Here is a 17,877-nt window from a genome sequence, read left to right as displayed (position 1 = left end):
CAGCCTGAGAAATTTAGCAATTTAGTGAGACCCTGTCTCAAAAAAAAAAAAAAGAAAAGAAAAGTAGAGAAAAGACTGGGAATGTAGCTTAGTGTGAAGGCCTTGGATTCAGTCCCCAGCACAGAAAAAAGTCAACTCAGCCTTCTCAGGTGTGCTGCTACCTTCTCTTCTTGCTGCCTGGTACCTGTAAGTAAGTTATATGACATGGGACCATAATGACCTTATTTAATGTCACAAGAGGACCATTAGCCAAGAACCCTAATGGAGCAGATGGATCCAAAAAAATCAGGAAACAAGTTGTTGTTTGTGGATCAGGCCTCATTATTTGAAGTTTGATGCTTGAAAGCACAGGCGAACCTTCTCCCCGTAGCTGAGAGGCTGCATGTGCACGTGCTGAGCCAGGCTCTGTGTAATGTTGCTTACACGGTGTTTGTACTGAGAAGTCTGCCTTTTACAGCTTGTACTAAAAACGTCTTTTTCTATGAAAGTTCTTACTGGGATATTCTTGTGTCTCGTCTGAATCCAGCTGGGAGAAAGATAGAAGAATGGGGGCAAGTGGGGGTGAAAATAGTGGCTTTATGGGTGGTGAAGGCATGGTAGATGGGGCTTGGAGGTGCCCACCCTGTGCACCTCCTTATGCTGAGTTCCCGAGTGGGAGGCATGGGACCACCCAACACAGGCAGCACGGGACAGCAGTCAGCCTGCCTGCCAGAGTGCCAGCAGTCTGCAAAGAGCAGGTCCAGCATAGGAAAGCAACAAAGCGTGGGGTAGTGCCACAGTAGTTTCCACCCTGAGTTAATGAGGGGGTTGAGAGTGGCCAGGGAGGCAGTTCTGAGGATGCTCCTTCTGCGTGGAAATATGTGGGTAGGAGAAGGCGGGCTCCTTCTCCAAAAGGACTTCACATGTTTGATTCTCTAAACACTCATACCTGGATAGTTTGAGTCAATTTCTTCTTTTTTTTCTTTTGGTTTTTCTTTCCGGTACCTGGAATTGAACTCACGATCTTGCGCTTGCCAGGCAGGCGTTGTGCCGCTGAGCTAAATTCCCAGCCCCAATTTTATACATATAAACAGACACATCTCAAAGAGTGAATATTAAGGGAAGATGTTGTGTATTGATCTCCACTGTCAAGGTGATTACCTGTGATATGTGGAAGAAATTCCATGGTCAGTGTAAAGATACCAAAGGGGAAGGAATAGACATGTGTTAGTTTATCCACCAAAGATGGTCCCAAGTCGGGGCTGGGGATTTAGCTCAATGGCAAAAGCGCCTGCCTGGCAAGCGCAAGGTCGTGAGTTTGGTTCCCGGTACCGGAGAAAAACAAAAACAAAAACAAAAACAAAAAAAAGATGGTCCCAAGTCCATTCCAGGGGCTGGCCCTCTTCTCCTTGTACAAGCTGATCTGTGAGGTCTGGGCCATGTCATGTCCAAAGAACAGAGGCCACTTACTGGGTACTCCTCCCCCTGTAATGGATTTTGATTTCTACTTCAAAATAAGTATTGTAGGTAGTTCATTTTGCACAAGCTAAAAGTTAGTCCCTTTTTGTCTTCTGTGATTATATCATCTTTTGTGGGTTTATGTCTAATTCATATTCATGTCTAATGAAATATTGTATCTGTAATCATGTTGATCTAAAACATGTACTAAAAGTAAACATTAGTTTAACGTTTTAATTATGCACTCATATGGAAGTTTGTAAAGGGTACAGATTTATTGAATGACCAAACTCAAGTGTGGGATTGTTAATTAAACAATGTATACATTCGGTGAAATACTACATAAATACTTTCCAGTATAGTTCTGGTGACTTTACTGATCATATGGATGATGATCAACCCCAGAACCTAAATTCTTGGTTTCTTTTTTATTTTTTTTTGAGACAGGGTCTTGCTATGCAGTTCAGGCTGGCCTCAAGCTCATGTTGTAGCCCAGGCTGGCCTCAAACTCACAACAATCCTTCTGCCTCAGCCTCCCCAGTGCTGGGATTACAGGCATGCACCACCATACCCAGCAACTCTTGGTTTCTTGACCCTCCAAGAAACTCTTATCCTTTTCTCAGTGGGACCACCCCTTCTTCCAACAACTCTATCATAGCATTTCCTTGATGGAAAGCACTGTGAAGCAGTCCCAAGCAGGCCTTAAATTAACCAATTGGCTTTTTATGTTTACCTGTGGATCTGTCTACATCCTAAGCCTCTTGTCTGAGAGTGGGCAATGGGCTCATAGTAAGTGAACCTCTGTGAGTCACTAATCCCTACTAAAACCTTTAATGCCAGATGAAGCCAGAAAGCCTCAACGGATAAGATAATATCACAGCCAAGGACACCTGGATCCAATCTCAACTAGATAAAAACTATAGCCTCAGGCAGCTCACTCCTGGGTGGATTAACTTAATCCTTATTAAGGATTAATTTAAAACCTTAGTTGGTGAAATACTTGAGTAATTCTGTCCTTCTTGAGTACACCCCTCTCTTCTTCTGATAGCCAGATAAATATAGGCCACTCAGAGAAGGTCTTGGCCTTAGCCCTTAGAGAATCTCAGGTTCTGTGAGAGGGCTTTGATCCTCCTGGAGCCCTGAAATCATTCCATTCACTTTTTTCTTTAGCCTTCACTGTTCACTAGTTCCAAAGATTGCAGACCTGATCAGCCCACGATGACTAAGGGATGTTACGTGGCTAGCATTGTTTCCTCCATTATGTACTCTGGAATTTTTCAAGAACTTGAGTTCGCATGGTATCCTAATCCATCAGTGAATCTAGGTATTATCCATTTGTGCATTTTCAACTCTTTACATAGTTGACAACTATGGAGCACACATAGTACGCTAGATACTGCAGAAAAGAATGGTGTATACAGCAGAAAGAGTCTGTGTCCTTGTAGAGGAAACAGAAGTTCAAGAAACTTCATGTTGAGTAATTAAAATAAGCGCATTGGAGAATTTCACATGGGTGTTAAGAATAACGACACAGACGCAGAAGGATGTGTGAAAGACGCCTGTCCCGCTGTGTGCTTTGTGGAAAGCTCTCCAGGGAAGTGACGTAAGAGATAAGGTCTGGAGGATAAGCGTGCAAGAGTAGGGGAGGGGATTGAGACGGGGGGGGCAGCATACACAGAGGCACTGAGGTGGGCTCCAGTGAGAGGCGGCAGTGAGGAGGGGTCTGCGTGTGGAAGCTGAAGCATTCACGAGGGGCCAGAGCGGGAGGCTCCCTGAAGCTGTCTTGGGGCTTTGCTCTTGTCCAAGAGTAACTGAACGCCACTGTAAGGTTGGGGGCAGGGGGAGAAGTGTGAGAAGAGCTGTGTTCAGCAGAGCTCACATTGGTGGAGGAGACAACAGTGTGTAGGGAGAGCGACTCCAGGTAGGTGGCCCTGCAGCCCTCTCTGGAGCGCTCCAGTTTGTCTATGTCCATATTCATTTCCTTCCTGTTTACTTCAGTGGGAAACAGGTCTTAGCCCCTTGGTGCTGCCCACTCCACTCGTGCCACCCAACCCTGGCATCCCTGCCCCTCACCTGCACGTCTAGTAGGACCCGTTCCCTCAGCCTGAAGGACAGCTGCAGCATGGTGAGGCAGTGTTTCCCTCATGCTGTCTTCCTTCCCGCTCTCTCCCTCACACACCCAGGGTCTGTGTTTTCCTGGGGTTCTTATTTCCTTCCTGCGTGTTCTGAATCAAGGTCTCTGTTGGCACCTCCTCAGGAAACAGAGGCTTAGAAGCTCACCTTCTCATCTTAGGTCCAAGGGCCCTTCTAGTCCACACTCCCACCGGAGACTCTGAGACTTCCTTCCCTGCTCAGCGGAGGCTGCCGTTCCAGATCCTCACATCCAGATGTTGCCAGGGAAGCCCTCCACTTCTTCAAACTCCTCTAACTGAAGCCACACCCCCCTCCTCCTCCCGAAGGAACTCCCACCAAGCTCACCAGGGCCCCAGCTGTGGAGTTAGGGGCGCCTTTCATTTAAAAAATGTTTAAGATTAAACACTACAGAAAAATCCCCAAAGCTGATACAGCTAGTTATTTATTTCCTTTATCTGGTTGCCAAGCCCTCTTGGTTCTTGCTTGCATTGGAACTTTTCCTTGTTGCCGTTTAAGCCTTTATGACCATGCTTGGCTAGTTGCTCTGGTCTTCTGCCCTTTCTTCATTTAGTCACTCCTGTGACAATTGGACATCTGTGACGTCCCAGGCTTTGACACACACACACACACACACACACACACACACACACACACACACACACGCCCCTGTCAAATGAGGCTCAGGTTTTTGATGGGGGCTTTCCCATACTGTGTGCTCTTGTACAATCAGCACTTTATTGTCATAGTGATCAAGGACTCATGAGTACAGTTTAGAAACTGGGAGCTGTGGGACCCTGCGTTGTCGGTGCGGGAAGAAGAGCTGGGATTCCCCTCGCCGTACTCTTCTAACACGACGGGGGCAAACCTTTCTCACCCAAAGAGGCGTTTGTGTCCTCATACTGAAAAGCAGTTGGCTAACAGCTTTTTTCTTTACATGTCGTCAGCTCAAAGAAATCCTTGAAAGTTCACACCTACTAACAGTTATTAAGATGGAGGAAGCCGGGGATGAAATCGTGAGCAATGCCATTTCCTTCGCTCTGTACAAAGGTAAGAATAGCTCCTCTGAGCTTCAGCTTTGAGTGGCTTTCTTACTTTTTAGACTTGGGCTTCTTTTGCAAAGCAGATTTAGTGAAATGCAGGTTGAGTGTCTCTCACCCAAAAATCTGAAATCCAAACTGCTTGAAAATATGAAACTTTTTGAGTTTGCAGTTGATTCCACAAATGGAAAATTCCGTAGCTTGAAACTGTGTTTCATGCACACGATTATTAGGAATAGTGTATACTGAAGCTAAGTGTATGCAGTGTATATGAAACTTCAGTGCATTTCATGTTTAAATTTGGGCCCTGGGAAGTCTTACTATATACATGCAAGTACCCCAACGTCTGAAAGACTTTAAAATCTGAAACACTTTTGGTCCCAAACATTTCACATAGATTTACTCAACCTTGTCGCCTTGCACTTAATTTTGATTATAATATTAGGAATATAGACTATTATTGCCCCAGTGAGGCATATTTCACTGAATGTATGTATTTGGCAGAATACCAATTTTATGTCATTAAAATGCTGATCAAATATAATCATGGTATTCTCCAAACAGCTGTTTTCAATAGTGGTTTAAAATAGTTTTTTCAGTCTTAGACTCCTCTGAGAATGTTATAAAAATTGTGTCCTTTGTCCTAGATTTATACACACTCATTCACTCATTCACACTTTGCACTCTGCATAAATACCTTTGCATTCAATTTCAAGGGCTTACAGATCTGACAAAGGGTGCAAGTGAATGTCAGATTAAACACTCTTCCTCTGTGGACTTTACTGTCCTGGAATTGAATCCAAGTGGTAGTACCTGAAGTAAACATGTTCTTGGCAGTGCATTGCCATCTGGAGTTGTACTGCCTGATTAATTAATGCAAAGCACAGAGTAGGGCCGGACACAACAGGAAGTGTGATTTAGTCATTAGCTACTTGTTAGAATCATTCTTCTCAAGCTTGCTAGAAACTGGGTTATAACACTATTTGTAAAATGGAATTATATTTGTATAGATTCATAGACACAAAGAATATTAGTCCTAGAAAAGGCAAGAAGAACATTGTCAGGCGTGATCCTTGACATGTAACATTTAGGGAATCTGAATCTATGAAATAATATCAATATGCCATATTTCTTACACAGTGAAGATAGGCTAGGGAAAGATACCATAACCGAAACAATCCTTATTGTATACTCGAGGACATCCAGTATATGGTGAAGTGGCAATGAGGTGAAATGACAGTTCTGTGTCTCTTGTTTATAAACTCTTCCTTCCCTTCCTGCAGCCTTCAGCACCAATGAGCAAGACAAGGACAACTGGAACGGGCAGCTGAAGCTCCTGCTGGAGTGGAACCAGCTGGACCTCGCCAGCGATGAGATCTTCACCAACGACCGGCGCTGGGAGGTAAGCACAACTGGGAAATTCTATACCTTTGACAAGGCTGTCTGGGCTGTCCTCCTGGGCTGTCCAGGGACAGGCTTCCACAGGGGGCCCAACCTTAACTGGTCCATTTCCAGCGAGGTCTCCCATCCTGAATGTTGTAAAAGTTGTGCTGACACGTCAATGTTGCCAGCGTCACTTTCCTGGTCTGTAGTACGGGATAATAATATTGACTCAGGAGACTTACTGTAAGAGGTAATAAAGATAGAGCTGTGGAATAAGGTACTACCTACCCCTCCCGGTGTCATTCAAGGTTTATGGCCTTTGAGCCACAATGCGAGGGGTGAATCTGATGCAGAGCAGCACGTCGGCTAGCATAGATAGTGTGCAGACAAAAGTATAGGGATAGCGTATAGGCAAAAGTACAGGGAAAATAGGCACCAGATTATTATTATTATTATTATTATTATTATTGCTACCGGAATCAAACTCATGACCTCAGGCTTGCCAGGCAAGTGCTTATGCCACTGAGCTATATTCCCAGCCTTCAAATTTTTTTTGTTTTGTTTTGTTTTTTCCGATACCGGGAACCAAACTCACGACCTTGCAATTGCCAGGCAGGCACTGTGCCGCAGAGCTAAATCCCCAGCCCCAGACACCAGATTATTGAAAGTAGTTGAAAGAACCTTGAATAAAACTCAAGGCAGCAGCTTGCCCCACTTCTTCCTCCTCTTCCCTTTCTTTTTTGTTTATATCTTCTGGTGGTACTGGGGATTGAACCCAGGGCCACCACACTGAGCTATACCCCCAGCCCTTTTATGATTTTTTATTTTGAGACAAGGTCTCACTAACATTCTAAGTTCCCCAGGCTGGGTTTGAACTTACGATCTTCCTGCTTCACCTCCCGTGTTGCTGGGGTTCCCGGTGTGCATCACCATGTCCCACGGGAGTGCTCTTTTTTGCCCCACTTACCTACTCAAATTCTTTTTTAAATTTTTTTTTATTTTAAAGAGAGTAAAATAATAATAAAAATTAGAAATGATACAGAATTTGAAAAAACAAGATGATATGAATTCAATAATGGTTGTTATATTGCATATTGTTGTTTTCAAAGTAGTTGTTCAGATTACCAGATATAAGCATGCAGAATTCATCCAAAAATTAAGCATTAACTGTTCCCTTCAAGAAACCAATAGAAACTAGCAGTACAATTATTTTAGCTACTTTGTGTGTGTATGTGTATATATATATTTTTTTCCCCTTCTTTCTTTCTTTTCTCCTTTCTCTCATCCCAGTTGTTCTTTCCTTTTGAGCAGTTTCTTTCCCTTTCCAGAAGAACTGAAAACATCACACCACAGCGATATATGTGCATCCATGTTTATAGCAGCACAATTTGTCATAGCTAAATCTTGGAAATGACACAAATGCCCATCCACTGAGGAATGAATAAAAAAATGTGGTATTTTTATACAATGGAGTACTACTCAGCTATAAAAAAGATAAACTTGAGGCTTTTATAGGTAAATGGATGCAGCTAGAGACCATACTCACAAGTGAAGTAAACCAGACCTGCATCTGTAAACACTGTATTGTCTCCCTAGTGTAAGAACCTGAAAGAGTAAATAAAATCTGAAAGGTACAATAGCTACTGTGAAAGGGAAAGAAACCTAGTCAAATTCTGATAAGAGATTTGTTACCAGGGATGTGTACAAGAGTGGATTGAGTGTCACAGAGCTGGGCACCGGGGACTGACCGCCCAAGGCAAGGGAGCACCTTCACTCTGGAACTTGCACATGCAGTAAGGACTGCTCCCCGCCAGGAGGCAGCCTTTCTCACTTGCTGATGCAATTAGTGTTTTAAAACCACGTTTTCTAGTGATGTCCTCTTGTGTACAACGAATGTTCAGTGAACCTAAGTGCTCTACTCAGTAAGAACAATTACAAACCAATGTGTGGGTTTGCAAGGGCTGCTTCTTTGTTTCCAGCTATTCTGAATTAACAGAATCATCAGTGGGCAGTGAAAACAGATTTAATGTTATCCACATGTGTGTAGACCTGAAGGTGCATTTATTATATAACTTGCATCTTTAGCAGCCAGATTCAAAAAAACCTTCAAGCCTGCCATTGTATAGTAAAAGACTAAGACTTGATTTATATTAGCTTCTGATCAATTTTAATGATAGCTGTGCAAATACAGTAATGGCTCATTAATATTTAAGTTATTCATTCCTTTAGCAAACATTAGTTCATATTTGGTCTTTTCAGTATAATGAATCCTATTATACATCCCAAAGCTTTAGTTAGTGGAGGAAAGTAGAGCTGTGGATGAATTAATTGATTCATAAATGAATCCATGTATGAAATGTTCCATTTAAGTAAAGACAGATGGTATAAATAAACATAAACTCAGGCGCATTTTGAATTGCAGATTTAATTTTATTAACTCGACAAAGATTGTTCAAGGTAAAGGACATAATGATTAAGCGTGTGCATACACTACAAGTCAGCCCTCTATTTTCTTCTGGTTGTTAGATATTTACCAGCACACCATGGCTCATGTACCTCAAAATGGAGATGGCAGCAGTGCCTGCCTTGTTGGATTGTTGCGATGGTTAAATCAGATAATGATTAAGAGTGTGCTCAAGAGTTTAGACTATTGGCACTTATTAAGCATATATAAATATTTGAAAATAAAAGTCTTTGAAATAATGATGATATTTGTGCAACATTTTACAGTGCATGAAGCAGTGTACTTGTTGATCTGCTTGCCTGAGACACAAACCCATGTACAGATAATCTAATTTTTTTTTCTCGCTAAAGACACCTGAGCTCCAGGGGTATCACAGAAAGAGGAGCGGTGGTGGATTTTGAGAGCTTGCTCTGAACTTGACTCTCTCAAGGATCTTGATCTGTGTTGTCTGCTTTCATCTTCCTTATTATCTGTTTGGGAAAAGGGAAACTGAGGCTCAGAGACACAATCTTGCTCTAGCTCACGTAGAGACCAAGGCTTGGGAATAATGAACAATGTGTCTGACTTCGAATCCTTTGTCCTGTCTCATGTGCCGGTGGATCTCAGCAGAGTCTGTAGACAGCGGCCAGCATCACTGGCATAACCTGGATTTGTCAGCTGTGCACATTCTAGGCTCCGCCTTAGACTTGCTGAGTGAGAAATTCCAAGGTCAAGTCCCAGCATTCTGTCTTGTAGCAAGTCCCCCGGGTTTGAGAACTACTGCTTGTGCTTTGAAGTATGCAACCAATAGAGGGACACTGTGCTTAGGAAGATGTTTGGAATGAGGTAGCATGCGAACACTGCCTTGAGATCAAATGAAGTTCATCCACCATCTTCCCCAAGGAGCCTTTTCCTCTCTGAGTCTAGGGGGGTCCACGCGGGGACTCGAAGAACCTTAATGATTCCCTCTGTAGGCAGTGTGTGATCCCCATGAGATCAACCCTGATCATAAACAAAAATCATCAACGCTGCCACTGGCAGAGGATGTTCACAGAAACGAGAGGTCAGGCAAGACACACGAGTAAAGTAGGATGGTTGGGCCGTAGTGGAGAGCCGTGGGGACCACGGGGACCAGAGAGCCCAGGTTCCTGGGAGCAGCTGCCACCTCGCACCAGTGGAGGGTCCTACAACTTCTGGTTTCCACTCTTGAAACTGGATTTTAGTGCTAGAAATGTACATTTGGACAAATCTTTGAATTTTTAAATGTTGACAGTGGAATCAAATAATTAAAAATACCATGGCGGACATGTAGACATATCCCAGAGCTGGTGTACGTTGTAGCCCACTGCTTTGAGGCTGAAGTACACACTGATTATTTTAAGATTCTCAGGAAGCTTTTAAGGGAAGAGTTTTATCAGTCGTCCAGGACGTGTAGATAAAGATAACTAACAATTGGGTCTGACTGTCATGTGTTCCAGGGAATGACTGGTATGTGCTTGGTGATGTATGTTTTGCGTGTAGCCTGATGGGTCCCACTTTGCCAACTGTCTGTGAGAATTCAGTCGCTATGTGGAAGTTTCGTGCGCACGTGTGAAGAGCCACCAGCCCCTGCCCCTTGAACCGAGTGCTTTTTCTATGCCCGATACTGGGTTAAATTCCTGACCACCCTCACCCTCACATGGAGCACTCATCTCCCCTTCACATAGGCAAGAGCCCAGGTCACATCCGAGACTTCATCTGGCTGAGTTCTGACTCCCCTGTGCTGCCTCCCCACCTCAGTGCTTGAAAGAAAATCCAATGCTATGTTAAAATTGAAAAGATAAGCTTTATTCTCAGAACAAGATTGGAAGTGAAGCTGATGTTCCTATGTGGTGGGAAATGTGACCTGGCTGAGACAGAGAACCACCTCTGGGTTTTTCTCTTTGCCACCCAAGGGGTGAGTATTCCTGCTGCTGTTTCTCTTTAGTCTGCAGACCTTCAAGAAGTCATGTTCACGGCTCTCATAAAGGACAGACCCAAGTTTGTTCGCCTCTTCCTGGAGAATGGCTTGAACCTGCAGAAGTTTCTCACAGACGACGTCCTCTCTGAGCTCTTCTCCAACCACTTCAGCACCCTCGTGTATCGGAACTTGCAGATCGCCAAGAATTCCTATAACGATGCCCTTCTCACGTTCGTCTGGAAGCTGGTTGCAAACTTCCGAAGAAGTTTCTGGAAGGAAGAGAGAAGTAGCAGGGACGACCTGGATGTGGAAATCCATGTATGTAGTGGGAGAGAGCTGTCTGCCTGAATTCTCTGTTCTTTTGAGTTTCCCTTGAAAAACCTTTCTCTACCTCCATCTTTCCTACTCCCTACCTTGTTGCCGTAAAGTAGACATGTTGACCTTAATAATTCTGTTCTGACTTTCCTTAAGAGTAAAGTACCTGGTGAGTTTCCTGATGTCTTGCTCTATGCTCTGTGCTATATTTCAAATTAGTTGCAGTTTTCTGGATTGCAGAGCTTTATGTGACACACCTTTCAAAGGCATTTGACAAGGAGACCAGGCTGAACACACGGCTGCTCACTCATCTTAGCCAACTGGATGTGACCTGCTTTAGAAAATAACTCCCTGTATAAGGGGCTGAAGAACTGCTGAGTGCTCTTTTGTGAATAAAAGGAGTAGCAGATGTTCTCAAAGGCATCTATCTGAGAGGGTGTGTGGATGCACCACCCATATTCCTGGGGTATTCCACTTTAAGACCAGAGGTTGGTGGGTAAATCTTCCAGCTTTTCCCTACATAGAGATGATAACTCTGGGCATGTGTTATACACTGGCTCTAAGACTTCACCTCTAGTCACCCATGGTGGACCCTGTTTAGTGATGCTGCTTTTACTGATGCCCTTCTTCTCTGATCTCATGTCCTCACTTTGCTTTCTTCTGGAATTACCTCCCAAGTAAAATAATTTCCCCAAATTCCTACCTCAGGACTGCTTCTGGTGAAACCCCAAAGTTGGTCATTGTCTTTTGTCATTCTGGGATTTTCAGAGTGTGTTTTAAAAATCCAAGTGAGCTAAGCGTTTGCAGGAACTTAAAGTGTTCAGAGAGTTCTGGTTGACGACACTTGTGTCAAAGTCCTCTGCAGCACAACACAGAACTGTGTCTCATGCATGTTAGGTTTTGATGAAACCTGAACAGAATTAAAGAATATGTGGACTTAGTTGTTTTTCTGTCTGAAAATGTTCCATTGGAGGATATGGAATCCTAATAGGAGTTGGGATTCTAAATGCTGTGTTAGGAATTAAATCTTTGGGTAGCAGTCCAAAGAGATGAGCACATTTTTATGTTGTGATAATTGGATTTAAACCCCAGGCGAGTTAGAATTTAACTGGAATGATTTTTTTCTAGATGAGAAACAGATTTATAGGATGAGAAGGGATTGCTTTCTCTTTGGCCAGTCAGAAACCATTCAGCTTTTAAATTGCTCTCGGCACAGTTTTTCACCCTCTGCACCTTTCTATCTAGTTGTATTTTGTCTTTTATGATAGCTGAAAGATTTTGTGTCAAATTATACCACCTGGTGAGTTGCAGAGATGAGAACCACAGCGCTGCGCTGTTAAAACGGCCTCATGCACAAAGCCCCAGTGCTGTCTGGACACAGGGTGCTATCCTCGGGCTTCTCACCCCTGTTTTTCATTGTTAGAATAGGGCACTAACGGGATCTCCATTTGCACATGGTGACCACGTGCTCTGCCCTCCCAGGACGCGTCTTCCATCACCCGGCACCCGCTGCAGGCGCTCTTCATCTGGGCCATACTTCAGAACAAGAAGGAGCTCTCGAAAGTCATTTGGGAGCAGGTAAACGTCTGCGCTCACGCTGCATTTACACCAAGTGCGTGCTTTGTAATAGTTCTGACTTCCGAACTCACATGCCTACTCTACGATCGCCATTAATCAAGTAGAACGTCTGATGTGGAGGAACCCGACTGCACCTCGGTGTGCATGTGGATGGGGTGTTTGGGAGGAGGAGTAGCCGTGTTTGTGGGAGAGGGGGCCCTTCAGTAGGCACCTGCTTCTCAGACGTCTGTAGGTGTCTGTTTGTTTCCCAAGTGAATAATATAATTAAAAAATTGACTTCTCGCTTTAGTGCATTGTGGGCAGGAATTAGGGCCTGTACACATCCTGTACATGAAAATGTACTGAGAATTGTCTTTGTGACTTAGTACATAACACTTTTGTGTAAATTTCTGGACCCTAACACTAACCTTCTCCATTTTAAGAGCATGGAAGTGGATGGTGAATACTGAATTCGGATGCACGCACAGCCTTACTGGTTACACTGTTCAGGTTTCCTGTGGTCTTTCCCACTCTCACTCCTGGAGCTGTGTCTGCTGCAGCACGATAATACTGTCATAGTGGGAGACCGAGGCCTCCTCCTAGCAGTGTGTCACTCTCAGCTTCTCGTGCCATTTATCTTAATAGAGGGCGTGATTGAACACTATGGGCAATGTTGAAATTTTAAAAATTTATCATGGTACAAGATGCATTGCTGCGAATCCCCTTCACAATACTCCCCTTGCTTCAAGTACACTTATCCCACTGTTCTTGCCACCTTCTGAAGCAGTTCTGGACGTCTTCTTTCCTGAGTGTCTTTACCAAGTGCAATTAAAAGATATGAATGCTGCTGCCTGGTGCCACCCAGTGGAAAAGCAGACTTGTGAAAACGTTACAGTGTGACCTCATCCACCTTACTCGCTGGATCTTGCACCTTCTAACTTCTGGCTCTTCCCCAAAGTCAAAATGACCATGACACGTAAACTTTTTGAATCAGTTCAGGACATTGAGACAGCCACAACAGTGCAACTAAAGATATTTATGAAGGAAAATTTCCAACTGCTTCAGAAAGGGCCAAGAACAATGGGACAAGTGTGTCTGTAGCAAGGGAATGCTTTGAAGGCGATTAATGATAATATATTTTTTACTGTAATAATTTTTGAAATCACACCTCGTATTTTTATGCTAATTACACATCCAAGACTCAGTATATTTGATTTCAACATATTTCCCACTCAAGACCATGAATATCTTCAAGTTCAAGGTTATTTTGTGAGTGGTACAACTTCTACCCTGAAGCATTGTGGATAGTTGAGATTCTGTAACCTGCTCTGGCTGTGAGTTCATCCTTGTTCACTGTTAATCTTGACTGTATGTGTTAACCTAAAATTCTTCAACCCCACAAAAAGACCAGGGGCTGTACTCTGGCCGCGCTGGGAGCTAGCAAGCTTCTGAAGACTCTGGCCAAAGTGAAGAACGACATCAATGCTGCAGGCGAGTCCGACGAACTGGCCAACGAGTATGAGACTCGTGCAGTTGGTAAGTGTCTGGGCTGGGATGCCAGGGCAGGTGAGGATCTGTGATGTTGCAGGGGGCACCCACACGCAGGGGCCCAGAGGGGAGGGGCATGCCTGGCCTCCCCTGCTGGCCCATTTGAGGGCTGCAAACAAATGTGATTAGTCCTGATCCTAAGCAGGGCTCTTGGAGATGAACGTGGGAATCCTGGGCTATCTGATCCTAGGCCTAGGTCTATGTGGGGTGGTTTTTTATGTGATGAGTCTGAGATTTTATATGACTTGTAGACCAACAGAGTAGCCTAATTTAACTAGCTAACATCTATCTATGTATCTATCTTTCATATCTATCTATCTATCTATCATCTATATCTATCTATCTATATCTATCTATCTATCTATCTATCTATCTATCTATCTATCTATCATCTATATTTCCAGAATACTTTAGATGCCTGGGTCTGTGACAAAGTTGGTTTGTTACTAATGGCAAATGTAGTAACCCAAATAACATTTTGAGTTGGTTCCCATGCACCAGTGCTCCTGGGAGCAACTCCAGGAGTGGCCGATGTTGCGGCTGGAAGTTAGCCAGTGGAACCCTCCCTACCTGGCATGGAAGGGGCCAGAGACAGCATTTAGCCTTACCCTCCTGGGTGTCTCTGAAAGGGACCATTAGGCAGCACTTTGCTGTCTGATCTTTGATGAAAGCTGGCCAGCATGCTTTACCAAGGACTGGACCACTCAGGAATGTGAGGAACTGGGGAAGTTTTCTCTCAACTGCAGAGAGTTCTAGCCTTGCTTAGCTTTTTCTTTTCCTCTAGGTGGTTTCAAATTTGCAGTGATGTCTGTATTATGTGTTTTTTACCGTCTCACATCATGCTTAGTTCTTTGTGTTGGATACGAGGTGTGTGATCATTTCTTTTAACAAATTAAAATCTCAAAGACAATGTTGCTTCCTAGGTGATCCCAGCTAGACTATGATTCCCACTATTTTGACCTTTAAATATTTCCCCTGAGTGTCTGCACTCTAGTCTCTTTGTCACTAGCCCTTGCAATGTAAGAACACCTGTCATGCAGCAGATCAGGGTTTGTATTACCTTTTTGTTTGTTTTCACACTGTGATTTGTCTACACTGAAATCTTACCAAGAAAGCACACAAAGAACAAGAAACGGAGGAGGGCCTGCCCCTGCTAAGGGGAGCCAGAGGGTCTTGCATTTGCATCAGAGAACGGTGCCTTTCTGTGTGCATCCAGATTGACCAACACTAAAGGGGGCTCTCCCTGGGCTCAAGGCTACTCAGTTCCATGAACATCTGTCCTCAGGAGCTCTGCTGGCTGCATTTTGTCTACAGAAAATCTCCATCCCAGGCAGCCACTGCTGTGATGGCTTTCACTAAGCCTTGTATAAATCCGGATGCTCATGTCTAAGCTGTTCGTGGAGTCAGGGCTTGGCTGGGTGAGGGGTGGGCAGGTCAGCTTCATGCATTTGCCAGCTCAGAGCCCAGCTCTGCTCTCTGGTGGTTCTGCAGAGCTGTTCACAGAGTGCTACAGCAGTGATGAAGACTTGGCAGAACAGCTGCTTGTCTACTCCTGTGAAGCCTGGGGTGGGAGCAACTGCTTGGAGCTGGCAGTGGAGGCCACAGACCAACACTTCATTGCCCAGCCTGGGGTCCAGGTAAGGAATGCTTTCTGTTGCTGTAACAAAATACCTGAGAAAAATCACCTTAGAAAGAGAAAAGATATTTTAATTCACAACTTTGAAGATTTCAGCTCGTGGTTTGTCTGTGTTGCTTTTGGGTCTATGGTGAGTGCTTTATGTCACAAGCATGTAGCAGAGGAAGTCGCTCATCTCAGGGCTATCAGGAAGCAAAGAGAGCAGAAGAAGAGGGGTTGAGGTCCCAATATCCCTCGCAAGACCACGCCCCCAGTGACTTCACTTCCTTCCACTAGGCCCCACCTCTTAAAGGTTTCACTTTGTTCCAATAGTAACAGCTGGGACTGAGCCTTTAACATACGGGCCTGTCAAAACCATAGACAAGAGAAAGAATATTCTGAGTTTCTGTGAAAGCAAACAGCACAGCCTTTTCACTGGGAGCTGGTGTCTGGGTCCCATGGCCTGGATCTGAATCCACTGTACCTCACAGAATTAGGGGTGATGGGCCTTTGTTTCCCATGTGTAAATGTGAATAGACGGGCTGCTGTGAAGATTCCACAAGGCACTACAGTGACCATCAGTAACAGAGGAGAATGATGCTGTGGAATGGGCAAAACCAGTCCTGCAGTGAGGTCCTGCCCCGAGTTAAGCGAACAGCAGCTTGCACGTGTGCCCGCCATGCACTGGGTGTGAGAAGGGATGTGCGTGAGCAGGAGCTAACACTTGTCAGTTACACCTGTTTCATCCTCCCAGCACCCCCGGATGTGGGTGTCGTCCCTTCTTACTCATAAGGACTCAGGGCTCAGAGAGGATCTGCAACATTGACCAGATTGCACTGCTAGGAAGTAGCAACACTGGGGTCGGCTGCCACATGCATGGCTGCCTGCTCCTCAGAGTTTCCGTGATACCACGCAGCTCATAGCAGCACAGGTGCTGATGACTGGAATCCACTCACTGCTATAAGCAGGCTGGATTCAGGGAGAGCAGTGGCTGTGACAAGGACAGGGGAGGAATCTTGCTCTTGCTCCTTTGTCCTGGCTGGAGGGTAGGGGGTTGGAATGAGACTAGCACCCAATCTTGGGCATCTTGAGCCCAAACTCAATCTTTTTGCTAGTCCAGAATGTAGGACCCTGGGGAGGCCAGCTCAAGGTCACCATCCTATTGATATTCCCAAGACCTGAAGGTTTCAGTCAGATGCCAGGTCATCCACAGTCACTGGAAATCTCACCACCCGGCCTATTGCACCCCTCAGTGTGTTGGACCAAGGAGTTTGGTTGCTTGAGTCAGGTTGCTGTGTGGGGTCAATGATGCTGGTGACAGTGGCACCCACCCCTGCTTTGTTGCTGTCTCTGAGAGGGGGCTTGATGGCACCATGGGTGTTGGGCCAGAGTGCTACCACCAGCAGGAGTGTGTGAGGGAGGACATCGCCTGTCTTTGTTGGCCTCCTCCCCAAAGTGGACCCCAAAACAAAGCAGGCAGTCTGTCCTGGAGATGACTGGAAGCACATGAACAGTGAGACAGGCAAGGGTGAGAAGCAGACACAGTGTACCCATGAGGAAGGTGTTGCTGTGGACCACTGCGGACCAAGGAATTCCTCTAGAACTTGCAGGAGGTGTTTACTCTCAAATGCTACTTGCTGTTTGCCAGGGACTGCCCCTCAGGAGCCCAGCACACTTCATCCTGCCTGTGAGAGCAGCTGCAGGAGAGTATGGCCTGGGAATCTGAGGAGCAGCCCTCATCCTCCTCCAAGGGAAAGGGCAGGGCCCAGGTTTATGGTGGACCACAAGAGTCCCAGCCATTCCTGTGGCTTCCTGGTGCCCTGTCAGGCAGACACTCAGACCTCTTCCCTTTGTTAGGCTCTTTCTGAGAGTTTTGAGGTCCTTCGTGTGGTCAGGTTTGTGCCCACCACTCTAGTAATGGATTTCCTAATTTCTACCTTTGTGGACCTCTCTCTGGTCTCACCTGATTCAGGAGCTGGTGATGGTGGTGGGAGCTTTTTCATGCATCTCAGCTTGAACTGAAGATGTCCTCTCCCTCCCCAATTTCTTGTTAGTGTCCTGACAGAACATCCCCTATCTTCCCCTAGAAAGGAATCCCCCAGGACACTACAGACCCACACCCATTCGGGGCCGCAGGAAGAGCTAGGACATGTGTGCCCTGTGGATTTATGATCATTAAAGACAGAGGAGATTGAAAGTTGTTTGTTTAAACTTACATAATGAGAATTGGGGGTGGTTGGAAATGAATGGCTTTATTCAGTTTGCACTCACAGAACCATCTCTTATAAAAACCAAGGCACCAGCTTACAAAAAGATCTTAAATCAAACATTTTAAAATTGTATTCTAATAGCCCCCTTAGGATACAGATAACTTTTATGAAAGAATAATGACATTTATAAGATAGCCTTGTATTTTGGTAGGCTCTGGGGGCTGGGAAGAAAGTACTGTGTATCGTCCATATAATTGCAT

The 17,877-nt window shown here is 44.9% G+C and overlaps 1 protein-coding gene across 1 annotated transcript in view; it reads left to right on the top strand.

Annotated features, from left to right (window-relative positions):
• Nucleotides 1–17,877, top strand: part of Trpm8 (transient receptor potential cation channel, subfamily M, member 8) — a 79,728-nt gene that overhangs the window by 25,411 nt on the left and 36,440 nt on the right. The window contains exons 9-14 of the mRNA XM_005395332.2: nt 4,515–4,617; nt 5,891–6,009; nt 10,400–10,690; nt 12,170–12,265; nt 13,651–13,780; nt 15,284–15,429. Coding sequence (XP_005395389.1) covers nt 4,515–4,617; nt 5,891–6,009; nt 10,400–10,690; nt 12,170–12,265; nt 13,651–13,780; nt 15,284–15,429 — 885 coding nt within the window. The remainder of the gene's footprint in view (nt 1–4,514; nt 4,618–5,890; nt 6,010–10,399; nt 10,691–12,169; nt 12,266–13,650; nt 13,781–15,283; nt 15,430–17,877) is intronic.

This window comes from Chinchilla lanigera, unplaced genomic scaffold (genome assembly GCF_000276665.1).
Source record: "Chinchilla lanigera isolate Chin_1 unplaced genomic scaffold, ChiLan1.0 scaffold00052, whole genome shotgun sequence".
NCBI lineage: Eukaryota > Metazoa > Chordata > Mammalia > Rodentia > Chinchillidae > Chinchilla > Chinchilla lanigera.
This window is presented reverse-complemented; position numbering and strand designations above follow the sequence as displayed.